At 40.9% G+C, this 26,962-nt stretch overlaps 1 protein-coding gene and 3 long non-coding RNA genes across 6 annotated transcripts; 1 reads left to right on the top strand and 3 right to left on the bottom strand.

Moving 5' to 3' along the window:
• Window positions 1-545: 545 nt before the first annotated feature.
• Window positions 546-9,499, bottom strand: LOC117483836. Its single transcript, XR_004556040.1, has 2 exons — window positions 9,460-9,499; window positions 546-765 (listed from the first exon to the last, which is right to left on the bottom strand). It is a non-coding gene; the product is annotated as an uncharacterized LOC117483836 (long non-coding RNA).
• LOC117483837 lies at window positions 2,143-4,381 on the top strand. 2 transcript variants are annotated; one of them, XR_004556041.1, is made up of 3 exons: window positions 2,143-2,293; window positions 3,783-3,951; window positions 4,154-4,381. It is a non-coding gene; the product is annotated as an uncharacterized LOC117483837 (long non-coding RNA). The 2 variants fall into 2 exon arrangements; XR_004556042.1 differs by lacking the exon at window positions 2,143-2,293 and adding an exon at window positions 2,720-2,819.
• A 65-nt stretch (window positions 9,500-9,564) lies between the features above and the next one.
• Window positions 9,565-14,174, bottom strand: LOC117483861 (NLR family CARD domain-containing protein 3-like; the record flags this gene model as incomplete). The annotated part of the gene is made up of 4 exons (XM_034132192.1): window positions 9,565-9,568; window positions 9,889-9,996; window positions 10,401-10,574; window positions 12,874-14,174. Coding segments are annotated over 4 exons (1,587 nt in total), but the record flags the coding sequence as incomplete, so codon positions are not given.
• An 881-nt stretch (window positions 14,175-15,055) lies between these two features.
• Window positions 15,056-24,100, bottom strand: LOC117483835. 2 transcript variants are annotated; one of them, XR_004556038.1, is made up of 4 exons: window positions 24,046-24,100; window positions 22,282-22,344; window positions 21,408-21,541; window positions 15,056-15,101 (listed from the first exon to the last, which is right to left on the bottom strand). It is a non-coding gene; the product is annotated as an uncharacterized LOC117483835 (long non-coding RNA). The 2 variants fall into 2 exon arrangements; XR_004556039.1 differs by lacking the exon at window positions 24,046-24,100 and adding an exon at window positions 22,687-22,709.
• Between the last annotated feature and the right edge of the window lie 2,862 nt (window positions 24,101-26,962).

Here is a 26,962-nt window from a genome sequence, read left to right as displayed (position 1 = left end):
CTGTCTCAAGCTTAAGTCAAGTCTCAAGTCATGAATACCAAGTCAAAGTCAAGTCAAGTCTTTTATCAATGTTAGTCAAGCAAGTCTCAAGTAAAAAAATATGCGACTTGATTAATGCCTGCCAAAGTATAATTCGCGAGCCATTTAGGTTTAATTGTTTTAATCCGTCCTCGAGCACGACGGCATCTGCGATCCCTCGCTCTACCCCTCGTGAAGGGTCTGCTTTATGCGCTCCGCACAGTAACCCTGCTGCGAGGCTCTGGCGAACAGTTCATGAGCGTGCTCACTAGCGCACCTCCCCCCCCCCGTTCATAAATTCAAGTAGGCTACCCCTCAAAAGGTCCGGTTTATTTCATCTTAAGGATGCGCACCAAGCAACATCTCCAGGTGCTCCTTTGAGAACCAGGGCAAAAAAGTTATGTGCACCCCTGATTATTATAATGAAATGAGAAGCAGTTGAACACAGGAGCGGGTTGCAGCTATCATCATACCTGCCTATTCAGCAGACTTGTTTAAGTTTTATAAAAAAAATGTATACAAATGATCTGCTTTGACTGCAGCTTGAGAAACTTCTGGATTCAGTCTGAAAGCATCCTTTTTTAACTTTAAACATGATCTTTAATAATGTTGTAGTTTAGTTTAACTCTGAGAGGTGGACTGGCTGGACTCCTCACTGTGACTCTGGTTCTGGACCAGCTTGCAGGGTCCAGGAGTTCTTGGAGAGAAGGAGCGCTTCCTGCCGCAGGACTCGGGGGATGGGAGTTCCTGAACATGGAGAAACAGCTTCAGTTATTATGCTCCAAATATCTGGAACAAAGTCACAGAAAGAATGTGTCTGCAGCTCAGAGAGTCCTGCTGGGAACCCACACATGTTGAGGAGCCCAAAGTGTGATGAGAGAAATGTACAGTACGGGTCCCCAGCACATAGAAGCTGCCGGATGCTAACCTGCATATGTTGGGAGAGCTTTACAGACCAGGAGAGGAACTAAGTACATTTACTCAAGCACTGTACTTAAGTACAACTTTGAGATACTTTATTAGTTAGTTAGGCTGTTTCCATTTTTAATAATGTTAATAATGATAATGTTGAGGTTAGGACTTCACAACCATCACAAATGTGTCACTTTAGGATCATTTTTCATCATTTTCATTACAAACCGAGAAATCAACGGATTATTCCATAACGCAAATAATTATTAGTAAATAGTTTTATATGAGCTCCAACAATTTACAACAGTTAAATCCAGCTTTCACATTATTGCATACATTTGAATAATATAAGGGTATACTATATAGAAAGAGATACAGGAGACTTTTTTATACTATAACTGAAAGCCAACATAAGACTATACTTGTACCAGATTTGTTGACAGTGTGATATTCATACTTGTGTTTTTCTGACGTATCATAACACTTCCTCCACCACAGGAACAAAGACAAAAGATTTGTCTTAATATAAGCAATTCCCTTTTTGATGGAAAACATGTAATCCTATCTCTGTTTTTAAAGAGACTTTATATGAAAGCTAACCAGTCGTGGCAAGTAACTGTAAGTAGATTTGCTCACAATTGTACACTGTAAAAAAAGTCTGTGAAATTAACAGGGAAAAGCTGTAAAATCACAACATCAAAAAACTGTAAATAGAGAAACAATGAAGCAGTGTTTAATTTACAGTAATATTTCGTAAAGTACTGAACCAAACAAAACTGTTAAATTCACATTAAGAATATGTTAAAATAATTATATTTCATTGTATAATTTACAGATTACTGTGGTTTGAACACAGAAAAACTGTAATACATAAAACAATACAATACAGTTAAAATTACAACATGACAGTGTTAAAATCATGTTTTTTTATATTTTTTCATTCTGGAATATACTATAATATACTTACTTCTTATTTCTATTTGTTTAATACATATATTTATTTTTGAAATTGGAAATAACCCAGTACTGAGATATTCTTGGAAATTAAATGAGAATCCATAAAACAGCTGGCGTTTGGATTCTGCGGCTGACCGGCTATTTGGAGTGGAATGCAGCCCACGGCAGACAGCCCAAACAGTAATGGAACGCCTCCGAAGGAAACGGCCGCTGAACTGAGACACGCCTACTGAGCAGTATAGTTTGTTTCTGTTATTTCATTGGACTATTTAATTATCGCGGGAGCTGCCACTTTTTGCAGGTTAACGGTTACGGCTCAGTGCGCGCCAAGTCTGTCTCTCAAGTCTGCCTTCCACGGACCACGGAGCTGTATGTACATGAGCGGAGGATCACATCTGTAGCACTGGTAAGCTAACTTTTTATTTTCTTCAAACTTCAATTATAACACTGTGTGTTGTCAGGACAAAACTAACTTCTGTTTGTGATTGAGTGCATTTTGCAGCAAAACGTTGAGGGTTTATGTTCTGCATTGCATAAGTGTTTTTTCAAATGTGTTGGCGCGAACTGCAAGCAAACAGGTGTGTTGTCAGGACAATGCTAGCTTCTGTTTGTGATTGAGTGCATTTTGCAGTCATAGTTATAACTTCTACTGACCGGGAGTTAATTTAAATAGTCTGGTAACGTTATTGAAGTATCATGCTAAAAGCTGAACTCTTTATTTTCGTTTAATTCATGCTGTTGTGAAGCGGGGGGTTTGAAGCTACATCTGAGGGGGTTCAAATTTAACGGGCAGTCATGTTAGCGTGCTAAAAATGATTACCTGCCGTTTTTGCAGGTTAACGGTTACGGCTCAGGGCGCGGCCAAGTCTGTCTCAAGTCTGCCTGCCACGGAGCTGTGTGCACATGAGCACAGGATCACATCTGTAGCACTGGTAAGCTAACCGTTTATTTTCTTCAAACTTCAATTATAACACGGTGTGTTGTCAGGACAATACTAGCTTCTGTTTGTGATTGAGTGCATTTTGCAGTCATAGTTATAACGTCTACTGACCGGGAGTTAATTTAAATAGTCTGGTAACGTTATTGAAGTATCATGCTAAAAGCTGAACTCTTTATTTTCGTTTAATTCATGCTGTTGTGAAGTGGGGGGTTTGAAGCTACATCTGAGGGGGTTCAAAGTTAACTGGCAGTCTACTTTTTCTGTTCTTTCTGCCACTTCTTTCTCTCTTTTCTGTCTAATTTGAGACGTTTATGTTGCACAATGTTTTTTGTTACTGTAAGCTCGTAAAGGGCTAGTTTGGATGCTTATGGATACTTATCCATAGTCAGTGTATTACTTGCATGTCTTTGGAGGAACAGGCAGGAGTACGGGTACGTATGTAAAGCTGTGGATGGGTGCAGCAGCGAAACGTATTTTAGCCACCTAAAAATTCAGTTTACGTGTACGCTATATTTATAATATTGTCACAAATGTACCCTGCTGCTTCAGTCCCTATCAGAAACAGACTGTATAGCTGTCTGACAGCAAGGTAGAGCTTTGAAAATATTCTTTAATATAGCATACACTAAGAGTAATATTGTTTTAGTTTTTTTGGTGGCTTAACTATGTCCACAGCAGTGCATTGCTTAGCTGTCTGCTGGTTCTCCTCTCTGTTTCTCCAAACTGTAGCTCCTACAACCCCCCTTCAAACAATATGAACTATCCCCTAAAAGCAAGTCAAATTGACATTACATTTATCTCCCCTTAACCTGCAAATACACATACATACATTTTTGTATTGATGGTGAGCAATTTAACAGACCTTAAAATGTGTGCTAAAATTGTTTTGTGAAATATTTCAGGAAGACAAGTCTTGTTTTAATTTAGTTTGAATTGTGTTTTTCTTCATTTTTAGGACGATCATGCTATTCTTCAAGGCGATTCATGCTGAGTGTGGATCGAAACATAGTACAGGACAACATCCCCTCCTTGGTTTCTGCCCTGTCCATGATGTTTGGGAGCTATTATTGCTTCAACATCGCCTACCCGTCAGAGCTGGCATCCACCCTGGAGTTTGTCCAGAGGTATGTGTTTTTTGGGATTGGCTTTATCCAACAATTTATTTTATTAAACTGCAACAAATCTAAAGCAGCTGCTTCAGTGAATTGGGGGCTAAGATAATTGTCATTTTGGCTTCAAAATAATAAGATTGATGTGAAGTTTTTTTGTTGTTAGGCAAGCTATTTCATTATTAATTCTGTTGTTTGTTTGTATTTTTATTTTAAGGTGTTTTTTCTCCATCAACCCAGAGAAGGCACCAAAGTGAAGAAGACACGTGCATCCCGTCTTCAGGTGAACCCGAGAGTCCTCACCTTGATACAGGAACTTTCGGACCATGAGTGGCGTGATGTCTGAATATGGACAGTAAGATCAATGGCATGTAGCGATGTGCCCAAGTTACAGTTTGTTTGATTGTTTAAATCGTAGTTAACATTTGAAGTGCCTTTTTTTTCCATGTTCTTTTAACTAATTTAAAAAAATGCAATATGTAACTCTCAAAATGTCAAACTATTCTTTTAAGGTCATTGTAAAAGCTCAGGGGCCTCATTTATAAAGGGATATACGCTCAAAAAATGGCGTACGCCAGTTTCTACGCAATGTTTGCGATTTATAAAATACTAACTTGACGGGAAAATGTGCGGTCCTCCACGCAAACTCTAACCCATGCGTACGCACTAAGCACACAAACGGGAGAGACGAGAAACTGCGACACCGTTGGCAGAAGGAAGAATGGAGAGAAATATGTGGAAATAATACCATAAATAAAATGTTACCTCATTTATCAAATATGAATAATTCATTTTCAAACATTGATTAAAGCCAATCTTAAAATGATTAAACAAACGCCTGTTTGAGACTCCTCAGTGCACACAAAAACATAACTTGGAGAAATAAATAAATACGGATATGCTATTTAAAACCACCTCGAATATGTTGTGTTAATGTTATGAAATGTTTTCTCATAAATGATGCGGTAAGCAGGAGGACAGAATTACGTCTAAACTGACGCCGTTTTGCATTTCTATAGGTTGTAGATACGAGCATGGTTTTATATACTATCACGTTTAATCGTGTTTTATGCCGTTTGCCAAGACTTGATAAGTCGCTTGTAAAACACAGGAGGTATGGAAACTAAGAACACCATATGTGGTAAATTGTACAGCTAATATAACACAATCCATTAGTTGTATTTCCTTTAACTGGTGGATTATGGATATATAGTTGCTGATCGACAGCTGGAACACAAACCACCAAATACAACAAAAATAATTCAGATCCAGTCGTCATGACTCCACTCCGGAGGGATTCCCCGATCATTTCTTACAGTTTCTCATCAAGGGGGGTGTCTCCTGTCCCCGGGACAAACACACTGCCTGAGGAAGGTTATGTGTATTTGTTTTGTCATTAACTTTTTTCGGACCACTTATTTATTTATTTTGGTGACGATCCGACCTCCATGCTGCTACTCTGGTTCAAACTGCATCCACCAAACAATATGATTTATCTCGACCTCCCCAAAATAACCAAAATCTGACACGGTGTGAGATGTCTTTTTTAGCTGTTCTATCGTAATTTCCTGCGATCTTCTTCATGCAGTCAGTCACAATGAATGAATGAATGGGCGTTTCTTTGACTATTTATAGGCAAATATGGGCGTTACGAGTCGATTGTGATTTATCAAGGGAAACAGGCGTAGGGAGTGCCGTACGCACTTCCCTCGCCGGTACGCAACGTTTTGTGAATCGGAAAATGGCGGAAAATGTATGTACCTATTTTTGTGCTTTGTACTACGTAAGCAACCTTCCTACGTCAATCCTACGCAAGGCGTTATAAATGAGGCCCCAGGACATCACTGTTGAGTGTAAAAATGTTGATGTGTTACACTCCACTGGGTGGTTTTGTTTTGTTTTCCACTTGGGTTTTTGCTTCTGAAGTGAAGGGTCTCTGCTGACCCTACCTCTTCACCTATCTCACTTAGACACACACACACACACACATGTGTTTTGCAACTGTAGCTTCATCACGTACACACTTCCTTTAGCAATGAACATGTATTCAACTAAGACAATCCATTATTTTGGCTAAGTTACAGCTCAGTCTGTGGCTGTGACAGTCGAGTATTATATTATACAGGTGCCCACTATAAGAGATGAGACATATAAAGTACTAAAATATTTAAAAACATTATTTCCCATAAATCATTTGATGTGATGCAAGTAACCTCTCAACTTTGTTCAGCTTGAATTTCCTGGACAATGTGAGCTGTTTGTTTATTGTGCAGCCTTAGTTTGTATGTTTTACCAATATGTATGTTGAGAAATGACAGATGTTTTTGATCACTGCTATTATATATATATAATAAATTCTTGGAAAGGCAAGTTCTTGTTGGAATTTTTTCAACTTTTAATACAGTGGCTCTTGAGGTTTATCTAGCTTTGCATTTTAAATTTTAAGTGCTTAATCTGTGTACCCTGGATTACATTCTTCACATTTCTGGTAATAGTCAAACATATATATACGAAGGCAGTGTAGTTTAAATGAAATCTTTCAATCTGACTAATGTATAGGAAAAACATTTTTATATATCAATAATCCTTACAGGCGGTTTTATACTATATATATTTGAGATTGCTATTCATAGAACAGTTTTTTCTGCATTTCAATTGTAATAAATACATTTTACAGAAAATTTAAATTGCAGTATTTAGATGTTGCTTTCACTGTAAAACTCGTCATTACTACGGCAAAATACACTAAATTATACACAACTTTTGATTACAATTTGCGGGAAAATTCAGTTAAATTACAGCATTACACTGATGCTTTTACAGTTAAACAGTGTTATTTGTTTGGTATTTTTCTGTAAAATTGAATGGGATTCAATGTACAATAGACAACAACTGCATGTAAATCTTACTGAAATAATCAGTTTAATAGCAACGTGATCATGCTAATTCAGCAGAAAAGGGCTGTTGAAATGACAGATTTAAAATGTAAATTACAACAGTTTTAAACTGTAAAATATACACGTTGTTCTGTAAAGTTGTTTACAGTTTACCGTATTTTTTACATCATTATTCTGGCAACAAAGCTGCCAGGTTTTTACCGTAAAAACAACGTTTTTTTTTTTACAGTGTACTTTAGTACTTAAGTACAATTTTGATGTACTTGTACTTTACCTGAGTATTTCCATGATATGCTACTTTACTTCTACCCCACTACAGTTCAGAGGTACATGGTGTACTTCTACTCCACGACATGTATTCAATACCTTTAGTTACTTTACAGATCTGGATGAATGATGTGAAATCTAATCAAGTGTTAAATCAGACTTTAGTTCCACCTGGAGTAAATTCACAAGCTACCCTGCAGTATACAAAGTCATTCAAACTAGCTGCACCTTTACCAGCTTTGAGAACACTTTAATGATCAATCATTATAAAACATATCATATTTATTACATGGCTTAGTTGAATACTCGATTCTGATTGGTCAATTCAGAACACGTGACACGTTGTTAATCCAGAACAGACAGACCGCTGTCAAGGATTTATTGACCGTTGTTAAGGACGCTCACATCTGCACAAAGAAGTCCGTTCGATTTAACTGTGTATACAGTTTGGCCGAAAAGCAAACTGCATGCAGTTTGCTTTTCTAACTGACAAGACAAGAGCGACAAGGAAACAGCGGAGAAGTAACGGGCAGAAACCCTCCTTTTTACGCAGCGGTCCAGACATAGACATCAAACGGCGACACATATTCAGTTGCCAGTTACTTTGGCATTAGGGCAGGGATATCTAGATACTTTCCAAGGTTTGACATCATGAATTGTGCTACTTTTAAAGCAAGCAACGATGTTTTCAAATCTGTAATCAAAAAGCTCCGCCTTCCTGCCGTTGCTATGTTTTTCAAACGGTAACAACGGACTATTTTCCTTAGCGGATGCATGTCAATTTAAATTAATACATACAACTATTTTTTAAATCAATAAAATCATTTTCTAAATCCATAAAAGCATTTCAATTAATAGTGGGAGTCATATCATTACTTTGTTGAGAATGTGGCCATGTAATAAGCGGGATAATGTGCAGCGACGCGGTCATTATGGGGAAAAGAACACCTTCATGCAGATCTAGATCCCTCCGCTTCGCGTCGGGCTCCTGATCAGCCTGTCGGTGTTCTTTTCCCCATAATGACCGCGTCACTGCACATTATCCCTTACATATTATTCTGAAATGGACCAATCTGCACAATGACTACTTTTACTGTCGCTACTTTCACTATATTTTGATGAGAATACTTTTCTACTTTTACTTGAGGAACATTTTGAATGCAGGACTTTTACTGTAACAGAGTATTCCTACACTCTGGTACTTCTACTTTTACTCAAGTACAAGATCTGAGTACTTCTACTTTTACTCAAGTACAAGATCTGAGTACTTCTAGTTTTACTCAAGTACAAGATCTGAGTACTTCTAGTTTTACTCAAGTAAAAGATCTGAGTACTTCTAGTTTTACTCAAGTACAAGATCTGAGTACTTCTAGTTTTACTCAAGTACAAGATCTGAGTACTTCTACTTTTACTCAAGTACAAGATCTGAGTACTTCTAGTTTTACTCAAGTACAAGATCTGAGTACTTCTACTTTTACTCAAGTACAAGATCTGAGTACTTCTACTTTTACTCAAGTACAAGATCTGAGTACTTCTAGTTTTACTCAAGTAAAAGATCTGAGTACTTCTAGTTTTACTCAAGTACAAGATCTGAGTACTTCTAGTTTTACTCAAGTACAAGATCTGAGTACTTCTACTTTTACTCAAGTACAAGATCTGAGTACTTCTAGTTTTACTCAAGTACAAGATCTGAGTACTTCTACTTTTACTCAAGTACAAGATCTGAGTACTTCTAGTTTTACTCAAGTACAAGATCTGAGTACTTCTACTTTTACTCAAGTACAAGATCTGAGTACTTCTACTTTTACTCAAGTACAAGATTTGAGTACTTCTACTTTTACTCAAGTACAAGATCAGAGTACTTCTACTTTTACTCAAGTACAAGATCTGAGTACTTCTACTTTTACTCAAGTACAAGATCTGAGTACTTCTACTTTTACTCAAGTACAAGATCTGAGTACTTCTACTTTTACTCAAGTACAAGATCTGAGTACTTCTACTTTTACTCAAGTACAAGATCTGAGTACTTCTACTTTTACTCAAGTACCAGATAATCTCCACGCAGTTTTGGGGGGATAGTTATCTAATCATTAGTCAATGTTCTATGTAAATCTGTGGAGTGATGAGGCCCGAGCCTAGACGCCAACCTCAAACTATATGCTGATTCTAATAAACATATCAAGAAACACAGGAGTTGTCGGACTGAACTACATTGTATTCCGTGTTATGAATAATGATGATAACCTAAAGAGAAACAGTCAAAATGATGGACAGAAAAACAAGAGTGTTGTTTTCCTCTGAGGACATGCTCCATGAAAGAGTTTCATATCTTGATGAATGGAGGATATTCAGTACTCACAGTTCTTCTGGATGTTGGCTCTGATCGTCTCGCCTCTGATCCTGTAGGGATGAACACAATCCAACAGTTATGGATCCAGTTTAAAATAAGTGTTTGTTCTTTGAGTCAGCTTCAGAGTCCAAAAACATCCCATCAAAAACAGACTACCTTTTCCACTCTTCTGTCAAATCCCATATGTCTGGTGGAAAGTTGATTACTTACTAAATGTGGCTTTGCATTTTCAGCTGGCCTTCTATAGTTGATGGAAGAATGAAAGAGCCTGCAGTCAGTGGGTAACATCACTGATCTGTTGTGATTCCCCAGTGAGAGAAACACCTCCCTGTGTTTCATACAATACTGCTGAACCAGCAGAGACCCCTTACTGACCTGAGGGTCTCCAGTCTGCAGTCTGGGCTCTCCACAAGATCTCTCAGCAGCTCCACTCCTGAATCCTGCAGATCGTTCTCACTCAGGTCCAGATGTCTCAGATGGATGTTGGACTTCAGAGCTGAGATCAGAGCAGCCCGGCTGATCTCTGACAGACTGCAGCCCCACAGTCTGAATAAAGAAAACATGATGTAACTTTAGAAAACAATGTTCCTGTTTGAAATAACTCCAGGTTTAATAATCTGTTCAGAGTGAAACAGGGTTTTAATGTCAGAGATGATGCAGAAACAATCCACTAATAATCTGGAACTTTAACTTTGATCAGATGTTGAACAACTCCTTCATCTCCCTCACAGCTCATCAGTACTGACAGCATCTCCAATGACTCCTGGAGCACAGAGTGAGTCTGTGGAAGCTCAAACACTCTCCCTCACACATTCACCTTCTCTCTGTTACTCTGATCAATATTCAGTCATTAGCAAAAATGGAAAAAATTAAAATAACATTGTATTTGTTCAAATTCAGAAAATCATAAACACAAACAGATCAATATGAACTGCAGTCAGTGAACTGACCTGAGAGCCTCCAGTCTGCAGTTTGGACTCTTTAGTCCAGAACTCAGCAGCTCCACTACTGAATCCATCAGAATGTTCTGACCCAGGTCCAGATCTCTCAGATGAGAGGGGTCAGACTTCAGAGCTGAGGCCACGACTTCACATTCAGTCCCTGAGAGTCCATAGCCACTAAGTCTATAATAAAACATATATTATAACATGTGTTAAAAAAAGAGGGAATATTATATTGACCTCAAGCATTTGATGAAAAAAGATTTGATTTGACATGTTCTGAAAGACATTTGCTGTTAGTCCATTTAATATAATATATAATAATATATGATAATAGAGTGTAATGAGTTGTCAGTGTGATCTGATCACATGTCTGTGCTCCTGCTGTCACTGACTGTTACCAAAATAATTATAAATTAAACAAAAATATTTAAATGTTAATTATTACACGGCTTAGCTGAATACTCGATTCTGATTGGTCAATTCAGAACAGGTGACACGTTGTTAATACAGTAGTACAGACCGCTGTCAAGGACTATAATGACCGTTGCTAAGGAGGATCAAGAAAGAGAAAGGAAAGGAGGTTAAAAGACAGAGCGCTGGATGTCAGATAAAAGAACAGAAGGCAGACAGGAAGTAAACAGGAACAAGTGTCGGCTGTCTTTTCCCCATAATGACCGCCTCGCTGCACATTATCCCGCTCTTAATGTTCGGATGTGAATGATATATGAAGGCTTCTCTGAGCATCTGAACATTTATTGTGCACACAAACACAATTAACAAAACAATAAAGTTTCAATATGTTCAATTGAATACCATCAGATGTTCCCAGTATATCAGCATTAAGACATAACTCTGTTATTGGTGGGAAATGATATAGATCTTATTTTAAACTCTAAAACATTGTGATAAAAACGTGTGTGTCTGTTTAATGATAAAGAAACTACTCGAAAGTAATAATAACTGCTTTCACTGATAACTGTAAGTCCTGCTGTGTGGTGTGATCACGAGCTGCTGTGAGAAACCTCTAAAGTACAGCAGCTGCACCGCCCTCAACCATAAGACTTTACAGAGGGTGGTGAAAACTGCATCACCAGGACGGAGCTGCCATCCATGGAGGACCTTTACTCCCAGCGGCTCAGGAAGAAAGCCCTCAGGATTATAAAAAACTGTTCTGTCTGTGCCGTCTGGCAGGCGCAGACAGAACAGTTTGTGTTCTGAAGCATCAGGACTAAAACAACCAGACTCAGGGACAGTTTCATCCCACCGGCCATAAGATTGTTAAACACCTGAACTTTTGAAAGAACATCCATAACATTCATCTGTTTGCAACTTATATATATCAATATTCTATCAATCAATAATTACATGACTATTATAGATGTTGACTATTATAAAGACCAGTGGTTCCCAACCTGTGGGCCGCAGCCCTCTAGTGGTCCGCGAAGGCATTGCAAGTGGGCCGCCAAATAATCTTTATACAGAAGAAATAAAGATACAGTCAGTAGGGTCACTTCAACATTTCACAAACAAAAATAGGTTGACAACCAAATACCACCAAAAACACAACATGGCAAGCATATTTATTGTTCCTTTAATCCCACTCCTCGTTAGAGCTAATCATTTCCCATTTCATGGCGTGTTGAGCCACCCTTTGATATTTTGTGGCAATAATTCTTTTCAAAAGAAATTGTATTTTTTTAAATATGTATTTTAGCCAGAAAAATTGTTGTATTTATTAACTGTGTGCGCTCTTCATCTAAAAGCCCAAATTAAATATTAAAGGGTGTAAATGTAAATTCAATATTTGCTGCCAAATAATTTGCAAAACATTATGATTTGTGTGGAAACATTTTCATTATTAAGATTTTTTTTATTTGAATCTCTTTTCCTTTCTCTTTCTTGATCCTCCTTAGCAACGTCATTACAGTCCTTGACAGCGGTCTGTTCTTCTGGATTAACAACGTGTCACATGTTCTGAATCGACCAATCAGAACTTTATTTAGCCTCCGTATTGTTTATGGTTGAATGTGGGCCACGAAAAATAAATTGATTCTTAAGTGGGCCCTGAGTTGAAAAAGGTTGGGAACCGCTGATATAGACTATTCTGCACAATTTCTATTATATTTGATTTGATTTACTTGCACTATTATCTGTTTTATTGTGTTGCACTGTTGGAGGAGCCTGTGACCTAAGCTTTTCATTGTCATATCTACACTGTAGCTATGTACACATGACAATAAAAGCCTTGAATCCTTGAAGTCCTTCATGTGTTTGACATGTCGCCTCCATCACTCAAAGGAGCATGAAGAGAGAAACGGTACAATTGAACTATTATTATAAATAAATAAATAAATAGAAGAAATGTGTTGGTTTTATTTTGCTCTCAGTATTTAAACAGCAGAAATGTTATCGTGTTTATTTGAAAAATTAAACTTCTGATCCACATTAGTCTATAAAAGGTAATCACATCTGGACTTACTTGGCCTTCCTGCAGTTCCTCACAGCTGGAATCAGTCTCAGTCGTCCCTCCCGTGATGTGTTGTACTTCTCCAGGTCCAACTCATCCAGAACCTCCTCTGACATCTGCAGCATGTAGGCCAGAGCAGAGCAGTGGATCTCAGAGAGTTTTTTCTCTGATCTGTTCTCTGACTTCAGGAACTCTGTGATCTCCTGATGTACTGAGAGGTCCTTCATCTCTGTCAGACAGTGGAAGATGTTGATGCTCCTGTCAGGAGAGATTTTAGAACTTCTCATCTCCTTCAGGTTGCTGATGGCTCTCTGGATGGTTTCTGGTCTGTTGTCTGTGCGACCCAGCAGGCCTCCTAAGAGTCTCTGGTTGGACTCCAGAGAGAGGCCGTGGAGAAAGCGGACAAACAGGTCCAGGTGGCCATTTTCACTTTGGAGGGATTTCTCCATGGCTCCCTCCAGGAAGACAGGCAGGGATGGGTAATCCTGATCTCTGCTGTTGTCATAGTCTCCCTGCAGGAAGTGCTTCAGTACCTCTGTGTTCCTGTTGGTGTAACAGTGCAGCATGTAGACTGCAGCCAGAAACTCCTGAATGCTCAGATGAACAAAGCAGTAGACTGTTTTCCTGAAGATCACTCTCTCTCTTTTGAAGATCTGTGTACAAACTCCTGAGTGCACCAAGGCCTCGGTGACGTCAAGACCACAGCGCTGCAGGTCTTCTTGGTAGAACATGATGTCTCCTTTCTCCAGATGTTCAAACGCCAGCCTCCCCAGCTTCAGAAGAATCTCCCTGTCAGCCTCCGTCAGCTGCTGTGGACTCGTCTCATGTCCCTCTTCATACTTCTGCTTCTTCCTCTTGGTCTGGACCAGCAGGAAGTGTGAGTACATGTCAGTGAGGGTCTGGGGCAGCTCTCCTCTCTGGTCTGTAGTCAACATGTGGTCCAGAACTGCAGCAGTGATCCAGCAGAAGACTGGGATCAGACACATGATGTGGAGGCTCCTGGAGCTCTTGATGTGAGAGATGATTCTGCTGGACAGGTCTTCATCACTCCATCTCCTCCTGAAGTACTCCTCCTTCTGGGCGTCAGTGAAGCCTCGTACTTCTGTCACCCTGTCCACACACTCAGGAGGGATCTGATTGGCCGCTGCAGGTCTGGAAGTTATCCAGACGAGAGCCGAGGGAAGCAGCTTCCCCCTGATGAGGTTTGTCAGCAGCACGTTGACTGAGGACTGCTGTGAGACATCAGACACAACCTCATTGTTTCTGAAGTCCAGAGAAAGTCTGCTTTCATCCAGGCCGTCAAAGATGAGCAGCACTTTACAGACAGCCAGCTGCTCTGCTGTGACCTTCTGTAAGGTTGGATGGAAATCATGGAGCAGCCTGAGAAGACTGTACTGCTCACCTTTGATCAGGTTCAGCTCCCTGAAGGAGAGCAGGATCACCAGACTGACATCTTGGTTTCCCAAACCCTCGGCCCAGTCCAGAGTGAACTTCTGCACTGAGAAGGTTTTTCCAACTCCAGCGACTCCGTTGGTCAGGACCGCTCTGATGAGAGTCTGTTGGTCAGGTAAGGCTTTAAAGATGTCCTGGCACTTGATTGGAGTGTCATGGAGGGGCTTCTTCTTGGAAGCTGTCTCCAGCTGCCTCACCTCATGTTGGGTATTAACCTCTTCACTCTGGCCTTGTGTGATGTAGAGCTCAGTGAAGATCCTGTTGAGGAGGGTTTCACTTTGATCAGTTCCTTCAGTCACACGTTCACATCTCCTCCTCAGACTGAGCCTATGTTCATCTAAAACCTCCTGCAGACCACTATCTGCTGGAAGAGAAGGAAACATGAGAGAATGAGGGAAATGCTCTGAGAATATAACAATAAAACTAATAAAAACAGACTGAGTTTAAATATTTTATAAACAGCTTACTGTCTATGCTCTACAACAGTATACCTGTTCAAAAACAAATGAACCAGGAAGAGGAATAAGACGCTGCATGTGTTCGGCCTCTTACCTCGTACAGAGCTGGTCTGACTGGCTGTCTGCAGTCCAGCTCTGGTTCTGGATCTTTCTCCACACTGGGGACAGGAGGGGTCTCCTGATGGAGGTCTCTGCTCCCAGTATGAGGTGATGCACTGTCTGCAGAACCAGTGTCCACAGCTGGTAGAGACTGGATCCTTCAGGACGTCCTGACACAGAGCACAGCTGGACAGCTGCTCCTCCACAGGAACACCACTCTTCCTCTTCCCTCTGTGGAGATGAACACATCCTTTACAGCACGTCACATTAGTGGAGCTGATTCTCACCAATGGGCAGAGCGTCACAAACGTCACTCTGAAGATGAAATGTGTCACGCTGCACGAATACGCAGGTGACATGAATTTCACCTCTTCACTTTCTTGGTGTCTCCAGGCACGGATCTGGGTCTTTGCATTGACTCTACATGTAATCACACAAAGCTCTGTTATATCTGCTAATGCTAAACACAACCAGCTCACCAGGTTATCACTATCATTAATAAACATCTTTAAAATACATATCATAAACATTCCCAAGTAGTTAATAATGTATTGGACGACACATTTTGTTTTTAGTGAGTATTTATCAATATTTTTGCCATTTAAAACCTTTTTATGCCACTGATAAAATAAAAAAAAGATCATATAAATGCATATTGAAATACCCTTAAACTCGAGCACCAATGATACATTTACACGTGACGCACCTCGTCCCTTTTACAACCAACCAATCACAATCTCCTAAACCTGCCGCTCTATTAAAGCTGCAGATCTGCCGCCTCTGCCTCGCTAAATGCTTCCTCCACCACCCCAGCTTCCACCTTTAGGCTCGGGGTGGGGGGGGGATAGGTATCTAATCATCACTCAATGTTCTGGGTAAATCTGTGGAGTGATGAGGCCTTAGCCTAGACGCCAAACTCAAACTATATGCTGCTTCTAATAAACATACCAAGAAACACAGGAGTTGTCTGACTGAACTAATGTTAGCTTGCTGTACTCTGCTTCCTTTGTTCTGTACAAACTGCTCACATGATATTATTAAAGAACAGTTTAATATATTAGATTATATAAGAACTGGATCCTCTTCAGGTTAGGTTACAGCAGAAACTCTTACTTTGTGTCTGAGGGTCCAGGTTCATTACTGAAGTATGGAGGTTGATGTTTAGACCAGTCACTCTTCAGAGACAGACAGCTGGGGACTGGAGACTCTGCTCTCTGTCTGTGGAAACAACACATGTTTTAAACATCATTAGTTCATTCAGAGAGCACATTTTGACTTCTGTCTGTATGTAGATTATTTACTATCACTGATGACGCCAGGGATCAAGAGTTTAAACGTTGTTACTGTACTCTACAAAGTTTCTTTACTGCGATCATTTGACAACAATTTAGATGATCAGATAACATAAAAACCAGTGTTTCCCCTATATACAAATTGCGGCGGTGCAGCGCCGCTGCTGAAATATGCGCGCCACTGCTAGGGGGCGCCAGCCAGGTACCCAAAAAATGTAATTAATAAAATAATAATAAGTGGCCACCCTTTTCCATTTTTGATTGTTTGTTATGTGGATTTGTAGTATTTGTGTTACTGTATATTCAATAGAGGTGTATGTTTGCTAAATCTTGAGACATTGCCACTGTATGTACTGGCAGGTCCGATTTTTGGCATAGGCGACATAGGCGGTCGCCTCGGGCGCCAGATCTGGGGGGCGCTGCGCTGGTAGCTCGGTGAGGGGAAAAAACATTTTTGACCGTTGGCGCTCATCCTAATTTTCGGCCTTGATGTAACAACATTCATAATTAAGTAAATGTAACACCCTTTTCACCCCGGTTACACTTTTCATTTGCCCTGTACGATGGGCGCTGTAAGTGATGAAAGTGGGGGGTGTTGGCTTATCAGGCGCCCGCAGCTCACAGCCAAAGTGCGAGCGTGGGAGCGAGAGAGCGAGCGAGGGAGAGAGAGAGAGGGCGCACCGGTACCGGCGCTGTTGTTATTAGCACCTGGTGCTAGCTGCGCTAACGGATATAAGAAGTAGATGTTTCTACAACCAGGGTGGAGGAGAGCTCTCCTGTCAGACTGAGAGGCTCAGTGAGCTAAAGGACTCTGAGTGTTTAGATAGTTCACTTTAGTCTAAGTTATCTCAGTGGGTCTCAAACAAATATGTGTTTACAAATTATGTAAACACATATTTCCAAGGCACTCCTTTATAATTATTAGGATAAATAAAAACAGGTTTGAAATCATTGCAATGTATACTATAGGACAGTAAACCAAAAATATCGTTTAAAGTTGGAGAGATACAAAAATATGCATAAATAAATAAATGTTAAGGTAAAATAAGATATAAATGAACAACAAAAATAAAATAAGTTACATTGATTTGTTATTGGCTGTGGTAGGTTATTGGTTATGTTCACATACTTATTGATTATTAAAATGTAAACTGATCTTTTTCATATGGGTGTTTTAGAGTTGTACCCCCTAGATCAGGTCTCTAGTAATTGTGTGCTCAAAGTGCACCAGATTGAAGCATTTTACTTTAAAATGTTCAAAAAAATCTTCCCGGGGGGGGGGCATACCCCCGGACCCCCCTCTTTTAAAGCTGCAGATGTGCCGCCTCTGCCTCGCTAAATGCTTCCTCCACCACCCGAGCTTCCACCTGTAGGCTCGGGGGGGGAGAATAGTTATCTAATCATCACTCAATGTTCTGGGTAAATCTGTGGAGTGATGAGGCCTTAGCCTAGACGCCAAACTCAAACTATGGCCCCGGCTCCACGGGAACGCATACGGCAAAACGCATCGGAGTAACGCAAACGCAATCGCAAAAAACCTTCCGCCCACACGCAATATACACCGGATTGTGTCAAGCTCCACGAGACGGCTCCGTTTACATCCAACCGCTGGAAAAGCTGCAGTACATATGCCGAGCCTGTACGTGGCGCTGTAACTTCCTCCACAAAAGCAGCAACTTCCTCCACAAAAGCAGCGAAGAAGAATGGTTGTCATGGCTGCACTTCTGTTTATTCTCCGCGGTGGGGGCCGAGGGATCCGGGCAGAGTTTTTCGCCGGTCATCGTGTGTTAAAGTTTAAATCTTCCGGACAAAATTATAAAAGTGCCGGTCAAAGGTCTTCTTTGTTATTTATTGAGCTTTAAAACAAATGAATAACGACGATATAATGATATATAATCATAAAATACACGGAGGCTGTCTCTTTTTCCTCTCTTCTGACAGCGTCAGCGTCTGTCTCATGCAGCAGCTGATCCAGTAATGATGACTCGACAGTAAAAAGAACATATTTATAACTAGTTTAGGTAGTTTGAAAGGTAATTAAAATAGCTAAGGGTGATGATCTGACTTGAAGTGTGTGTTTTGCTCCCGCTGCATCACAGCGGGAGGAGCTGCGTGTCTCCATCCTGTCAGATTAGACTTCACTCGCGTTTATGTCCATATCGAGATAAAGATAAATAATCTGAATTCAGTGTGCAGTGTACTTTTGCGGGGGTGAGCAGCAGAGGTGGGGAGAGGCGGGGCTATTGCGTCGTCATTATCAGAAACGGATGACTGTATAGGCGACCACACGGCCCCGTTGGACCCCCCAGAGCACTCCGTTCCCAGACCTTTGGACCCGTTGTCGTTTGCAGGGTCTGTTTCTACGTTTCCGTTACGGCGTCGTCTAGCTTAAAGGGCTATACGCATGAGAAATATGCGGATTCAACCCGTTTTCGTTCCCGTGGAGCCTAGGCCTATATGCTGCTTCTAATAAACATACCAAGAAACACAGGAGTTGTCTGATTGAACTAATGTTAGCTTGCTGTAATTTGCTGCCTTTGTTCTGTACAAACTGCTCACATGATATTATTAAAGAACAGTTTAATATATAAGATTATATAAAAACTGGATCCTCTTCAGGTCAGGTTACAGCAGAAACTCTTACTTTGTGTCTGAGGGTCCAGGTTCATTACTGAAGTATGGAGGTTGATGTTTAGACCAGTCACTCTTCAGAGACAGACAGCTGGAGACTGGAGACTCTGCTCTCTGTCTGTGGAAACAACACATGTTTTAAACATCATTAGTTCATTCAGAGAGCACATTTTGACTTCTGCCTGAATGTAGATTATTTACTATCGCTGATGACGCCAGGGATCAAGAGTTTAAACTTTGTTACTGTACTCTACAAAGTTTCTTTACTGCGATCATTTGACAACAATTTAGATGATCAGATAACATAAAAACCAGTGTTTCCCCTATATACAAATTGCGGCGGTGCAGCGCCGCTGCTGAAATATGCGCGCCACTGCTAGGGGGCGCCAGCCAGGTACCCAAAAAATGTAATTAATAAAATAATAATAAGTGGCCACCCTTTTCCATTTTTGATTGTTTGTTATGTGGATTTGTAGTATTTGTGTTACTGTATGTTCAATAGAGGTGTATTTTTGCTAAATCTTGAGACATTGCCACTGTATGTACTGGCAGGTCCGATTTTTGGCATAGGCGACATAGGCGGTCGCCTCGGGCGCCAGATCTGGGGGGCGCTGCGCTGGTAGCTCGGTGAGGGGAAAAAACATTTTTGACCGTTGGCGCTCATCCTAATTTTCGGCCTTGATGTAACAACATTCATAATTAAGTAAATGTAACACCCTTTTCACCCCGGTTACACTTTTCATTTGCCCTGTACGATGGGCGCTGTAAGTGATGAAAGTGGGGGATGTTGGCTCATCAGGCGCCCGCAGCTCACAGCCAAAGTGCGAGCATGGGAGCGAGAGAGCGAGCGAGGGAGAGAGACAGGGCGCACCGGTACCGGCGCTGTTGTTATTAGCACCTGGTGCTAGCTGCGCTAACGGATATAAGAAGTAGATGTTTCTACAACCAGGGTGGAGGAGAGCTCTCCTGTCAGACTGAGAGGCTCTGTGAGGTAAAGGACTCTCTTACCCCTTTCACACCAACGGTGTTTCAGGGCCGGTTCGGTGCTGGTGCTTGAAAAGCACCGGGTTTTCCTGTTCACACCGCAGCAGAGCAGCGTCATAGCTCCGGAATCCGGTTCGTTTCGAGCACCAAAAAGTTGTCCGTCTAGAAGCAAGAACCGCATACGTCACGCTTACGTCGGAGGGGGGCGAGATTAACCTGAGCTAACAGTTAAGGCGAGTACGGCAAATAAAAGTTGTAACAAGCAGTAGTGCTGAGCAAAGTGACTAGAACGCAACCACACACTTGTTAAAAAAAACACACTTTATAAAGTCAGGCAACACTAACCAGGCTTCGTGTGATTCTGTTTATTTGTACCTTACTTTGACCATCCGTTCGCTGTTATTGATCATTGTGGAGAGCAGGCAGACGTTTTGTTTGTTATTATAGCAGCTATCGGATGGAATCAATACATGGGCTGCACAGGTTGTCATGTCCGACTATCACAAGTAGAATCATAATGAAAAATACGCCGGTAAAAAGTGCCTGTAGAAAACGGCTTAGCAAGTAGTCAGTTTAGCTTCGGTTGCTATGCTAACATCACCCATGTTATACCAGAGAAACTTTCATAACAGCGTTGTGATGCCAAACAGCGTCAATTCAGACTGACACCAAACAGCGTCAATTCAGACTGACACACATTCACTTAAGGGGAACTGGGGATATGTATCAGCTGCTTGTGTGACAGTCAGACAGTGAATACTTTAGAGCCGTGTGAGCTAACCCGGAGCTAACGGGAGAATACACTCCCGTTGAAGAGCAGCCGGCCAGCACTGCAGCGGTCGGTAAATGCCGCTGAAACACATTAATAAACAATGAACCACGGCACTCTGGAGAAAAGTATAAGGTTGGAGAAGTCGTTATTTAATTTAATCTGGCTTCGTATGATTAAAAGCAACGCAGTCCCCGGCCCGTTGTTGTTGTGAAGTGAGCTCCGGCGTTGGGGAGAAACTCAGCGACGTAAACTGTGACGTCATGACGCAGCAGCGGCAGCACCAGTCGGGCTCTGAGCGGTGTGAAAAGAGCCGGCGCTAAACCGAAGAACCGGTTCTGAACCAGAAAAGCTCTAGCACGGAGCTTGAACCGGAGTTGCGTTGGTGTGAAAGGGGCATCTGAGTGTTTAGATAGTTCACTTTAGTCTAAGTTATCTCAGTGGGTCTCAAACAAATATGTGTTTACAAATTATGTAAACACATATTTCCAAGGAACTCCTTTATAATTATTAGGATAAATAAAAACAGGTTTGAAATCATTGCAATGTATACTATAGGACAGAGGGGGAGGGGGGGGGGGGGGGGGGGGGGATAGGTATCTAATCATCACTCAATGTTCTGGGTAAATCTGTGGAGTGATGAGGCCTTAGCCAAGACGCCAAACTCAAACTATATGCTGCTTCTAATAAACATACCAAGAAACACAGGAGTTGTCTGATTGAACTAATGTTAGCTTGCTGAACTCTGCTTCCTTTGTTCTGTACAAACTGCTCACATGATATTATTAAAGAACAGTTTAATATATTAGATGATATAAAAACTGAATCCTCTTCAGGTCAGGTTACAGCAGAAACTCTTACTTTGTGTCTGAGGGTCCAGGTTCATTACTGAAGTATGGAGGTGGATCTCTAGACCAGTCACACTTCAGAGACAGACAGCTGGGGACTGGAGATGTGTCCTCTTCCTCATCTTTTAAACCACTCATCTTCTCCGTCTGCGAGATAAACCAGTAACACTGGACACACACACACACACACAGCACACACACAACACACACACACACACACAACACACACACACACACAATACACCACACACACACACACACACACACACACACACACACACACACACACACACACACACACACACACACAGCACACACACACACCACACACACACACACACCACACACACACACACACACACACACACACACACACACCACACACACACACACACACCCACACACACACACCACACACACACACACACACACACACACACACACACACACCACACACACACACACACACACACACACACACACACACACACACACACACCACACACACACACACACACACACACACACACTTAAGGGCTTCATATATTTTATATACATATTTTAATGAGGCCAATTGAGCAGATAGTATTACACTGGAAAACTAGAACAAACCTTTTTAGTGAAACAATAATGAAGATTGTTTAGAAAATTCAGCAGTTTTATTTAAAAAGCATGAGTAGGACACGCCTTTTTGGTGCTGATTTTATATGAATATTTGAATGACATTTTAGCTGAAGCCACTCTCACAAAAAAGTGTAAAAAATGTAAAAAAGTTGCAAAAACAACACACTTGTTTACTCCTGTTAGCCACAGATCAACACACACACATGCTGTGTATCCTCATATTATTTAATGTAATGTAATTTAATGTAATGTTGGTCTGTTACCTGCTGGTATGTTAGGGTCAGATCTCTGATCACCACGTGTTCATTAGGATGTGTCTCCCCCTGCTGGAAACACAGGAACAACACGTGGTAAATACACACAATATGTTCTCAGTTAATGAACATTTCTCTAAAGCTTCACTTCATTAAATGCTTTAATATTACCAGTGGCCGACTGTAACTAAGTATATTTCCTCAAGTACTGTACGTTGTTTTTGTTTAATCCAATACATCTCAGAGGGAAACATTGCACTTATTACTGACTACATTTATCGAACCCACATGGTTTCATCTAAATAACAAATGATCATTATTTCATTACAAATACAATGTTGGAGACATGTCTAGAAAGGGAAAACAGATTTATGTTTTAGAAATAATTTGCTTCTTTCCACCCCTGAGATTTACCTGGTGACCTTTGGAGGGGGCCGACCCTTAGGTTGAGAACCTCTGGACTAAACTATCTAACTTTATATTAAGGAGTAAAAAAGCTGCGCTAAGATTAAAGCGTTTGTATTAATAATGTCAGTAATTATGACACACACACACACACACACACACACACACACACACACACACACACACACACACACAGCTCCCCATTTTGACTGCGCTGGGCTGTCACATGTTATGTTGCTTTGATGAATCAGAAAACAGGAAATAAAACAAGTTTAAAGCACTTGTAGAAGTCTCATTGGACTCTAGGACGCTGATGTTCTGACATCCAGTAAAACAGAGTAAATGTGGATCTAAGGCGCCGTTTACACGAGGAGAAAACTGCTTGTATCTGCATAGTTTCGCGTGCGTAGCCCTATTATTTACACGAGGCCGATAGAAACTGACCCCACAAACGATAACGGGTCCCAAGGTGGATAGATTTGCAAACGAAACGCTCTGGGGGGTCAACCGAGTCCGTGTAATCACCTCTATACGAATATTTCCTCGAAAAATAGCGAAAAAAAAAAAAAATAGCACCTCTCCTGCTCACTGCTGTAGCAACTATCAAAAATAGCTGTGTTAATTAAACGCACAAGGGGTTCTTGAATGAAATAATATTATAAAAGGCAAACCAGAATTGTTAACGCCCAATATACTCCTTAAACAAAATAAACAGAGTCAGATTTCATGCATTGACCCATTATATTGACAAAGGTGCGATCTCACCCGGTGTTTGTAGAGAATATCTCTCTCTTTCTGAGCGTGTCCTCTCCACGGAGACGTGCTTCTTGGTCGGTCGATGCAATATCCACAGACTCGGTTTCTTTCAGTTAACTTCCCCGTTGCATTTATCCATATGCTGAGGAAATGACTATATCCCGCTGAATACCAGCAATCGCCACACACACTTCCTCCTGTCAGTAGCTACTGCTAGTGCTACTGCTACTGACCATGCTACAGATATTAGTGCAAAATATACAGCTCCTCTACCACAACCATCAGCAACAAGTGGACATGGAGAATTACATGAACTACATGTTGCTAAATACACCGCGGGGCATGAACAGAAGTGTAGCCATGGCAACATTGCAGCGGGGCTGCTCGGGCTGCTCTTCTTCGCGGCTTTTGGTGTATTTTGGCGGAAGTTACAGCGCCACTTACAGTCCCGGCATATGTACTACAGCGTTTCCAGCGGCCTCGTTTGAACAGACACGTTAAATGAAACGAATGCATGTGAACGGAAGACTTTTTTGAATACGCATACTGTGCATAAACGCAAACGGTCCCGTGTGAGCGGGGCCTAAAGCAGATCCTGGTGTTAACACTCACCCTGTTGTCCTCCTGCTCCGTCGAGCTGTAAAATGGCGTTTGGCACTCTGACAAGCCTCCCTGTCTGCAGCCCCCCCCTTCTCTGTTTCATAACCAGCCTTATCAGCTGAACAAGTTCACATACAGGGACTATGTTCAGTGAGATACAAATAAAGCTAAAACAAGCTCAACAAAGTTATTGAAATAAATATATTAAAACCACAGTGTGAAAATAAACCAGTAAGTAAACATGCTGTCTTCAAAACCTCACTTAAGTTAAAGTGTGTAGGTATTTAAGTACTCTAGTGTTAACATCGCATTAAATTGTTCCCTATTATATATATATATATATATATATGTGTTTCTGGATTAATAACCCTGCTGCATGTATTGCATATTACTGTATTTTCCCCAGAATATGAATGGCGTTTTTTGTTGCTGGCACCAGGGAGCCATTGCATGTTCAAATTCAGACTGTTTGCAGTCAGTATAGAAACCTTGTCCGATCTACACAGATTAACGTACAGATAAAAAGATACATTATATTTAAATGTTTTTGAGTTGCAGTGCTTGAGTAAATGTACTTGTAATCACCTTGACCACTAGAGGTCGGTGTTACATCAGTTTCTGCATTTAATCACAATCAAGGGCGCCGGAAGCGGGGGGGCCAGGGGGCCATTGGCCCCCCCACTTTTCAGCCCTGCCTCACATTTTCGCAGCGGCGGATGCCGTGGAACACTGTACAAATCCCGTTTCAATAATTCCCCTCTACTCTAAAGTCGCATCTAAAACGCGATCTGATATAGCTGTGTATATTTTGTTATGTTTGATTGTTATATTCAATCTCATTAGCTACAGGCATTTTTTAAGCTTGTAAAGCTCTCACTCGTCACTCTGCTGTTCCACAGCGCCGCTTCCCCTCCCTCTGCTGAAATTATGAATGTAAGGCGTATAGTAATCATAGATAACACGGCAGGGTCCGTTACAGTTTGTTTTTATCTGATTTCAAATAAACAAAGTCTTGGCTTTCAGAATATTAAACTTGTTTCGGCAAATTCAGATGATAAATACAACTTTGAAGCTTGTAACGGCATAATTACAAGCGGAGACCGGAGTAACTTAACGTCACAGCACGCATAAGAACAGCCGGTGTTTCTCGTGAGTGTTTTCCCCGGGAAACAAACACAATACACACAAACGCAAAAATACACAAACACACACGTATACACACACACACTCGCGGGCTTCCCCTATCTTCCCTTCGTACTATTTTGATCATTTGCTCCGCTAATAATCAATCAGATCGATCCAGAGAAGAGGAAACTTTAAAGGCCTTTTTCTCAAAATGATGACTCTGTAACAGTCATTATATAATGTGACATATTTTGCTTAATATTTGGAGTAGCCTACAACAACAATCCTGATATCATTAGAAAGCTATGAATCTCCTCTTTCCAGCAGTGTATACAACTCAAAATGTGTCTTCGCGTCAATGCCACTGATTTCGATGGAGCAGGTCACTTTGCATTAGGTAAAATAAAGCAGGCAGACATAACAGGAAGAATATGTACATTTTAACCCAATCAAATAGGACATTGTCACACCATTCAAATGTATCCATGTAAATTACAACCAATAAAAAAGCTTAGATGTGTTTATTCGTTACGTTGTTTACTTTATTTGTTACGTTGTTCTGTGTGTGTCAGCCTTTAACCTAGATAGAAAGAATATATACACTTGCAAACACGTCAGAAGAACCAGCGCAGAAGAAAACTATACAGTCAATCTAAACTTAAATTAACAACTGGAAGGTCACATCCCTGACATCCACTTCTCCGGACCTTCATCAATCATAGAAACAGCGAAGCCAGATGAACCCAAAAGCAGCAGCTCTGCGGCCGCAGAGACTGTCAAAACCGCCGCCACCGCCGTCGTTGAACCGAAACAGGCTGGTTCCGACTGCATGGAGGTTTGTTGTCGGGACATTGAGACGGGTAAAGCTGCAGCTAACTGACCACTAGATTATTTGGGCAAAGAGAAAGGTACTTCAATGCAGAATGGTACAAAAACAGAGAGTGGTTAATTCTTTGCAAAACCACTAAACGGGCCTTCTGTGAAATATGCAGATTTGCTGTCAAACGGCTTGTAACTTTCTCAAAATGTGGAGATGATAGCTTTGTTAATATCGGAGTTAATAACTGGAAAAAGTGCCCAAGCCTCCAGGACAGCCACGAAAAGTCTAATTTCCACAGAGAGTGTATTAAAAAAAAGTGCGCTTTCTTCAGTCAAACACCAGTCAACATACAGCTTGTCAAACAACAGCGTATTGAGCAGGAAAAAAGAAGAGATGGAATGATGGAGCAACTGCGCTGTCTGCAGTTTCTAACCCGACAGGGCCTAGCAATCAGGGGGCATGCGGATAAGGAGAGCAGTTTCCAAAAGAACTCGTAGCTGAGAAAAACCCCACTCTGAAAAGCTTCATGCTCACCGGGAAATATGCATCATGAGACAATTAATGAACTTATAAATCTAATGTATCGGGAGTCTCTCACCACTATATTACCTGACATTTAAAAGCAATGCAAAACATGCAGTTATTGTGCTTCCAGCAAACATCCACTGATAAACTGCGATGTTAACAACCTCATGATAACCTCATATGTTTTTAACTTAGGATCTACCTGTGTTTAGTCTAGAAAAAGGTAAATGTGTGCATTTTATTATAAAGTTGTGTATATTTACAGACTGTTGCAAAAACTAAGAAGCTTATAAACATCAGGTTTAAAACTAAAAGAGCTTTACAAAAAAGTAACACAATTAGAGATGTTTGGAGTTTTATTTTAGTTATTAATTTACATTTTTTGTCAAAGAGATGCTGATTTGATACCGTTGATACAGTTACGGCATTTCCTGTTTCTGCCGGAGAGAGGGGAGTTTG

Source organism: Trematomus bernacchii, unplaced genomic scaffold, assembly GCF_902827165.1.
Source record: "Trematomus bernacchii unplaced genomic scaffold, fTreBer1.1, whole genome shotgun sequence".
NCBI classification, from domain to species: domain Eukaryota; kingdom Metazoa; phylum Chordata; class Actinopteri; order Perciformes; family Nototheniidae; genus Trematomus; species Trematomus bernacchii.
The sequence above is the reverse complement of the archived record's forward strand: the minus strand, read 5'-3'. Positions and strand labels throughout refer to the sequence as shown.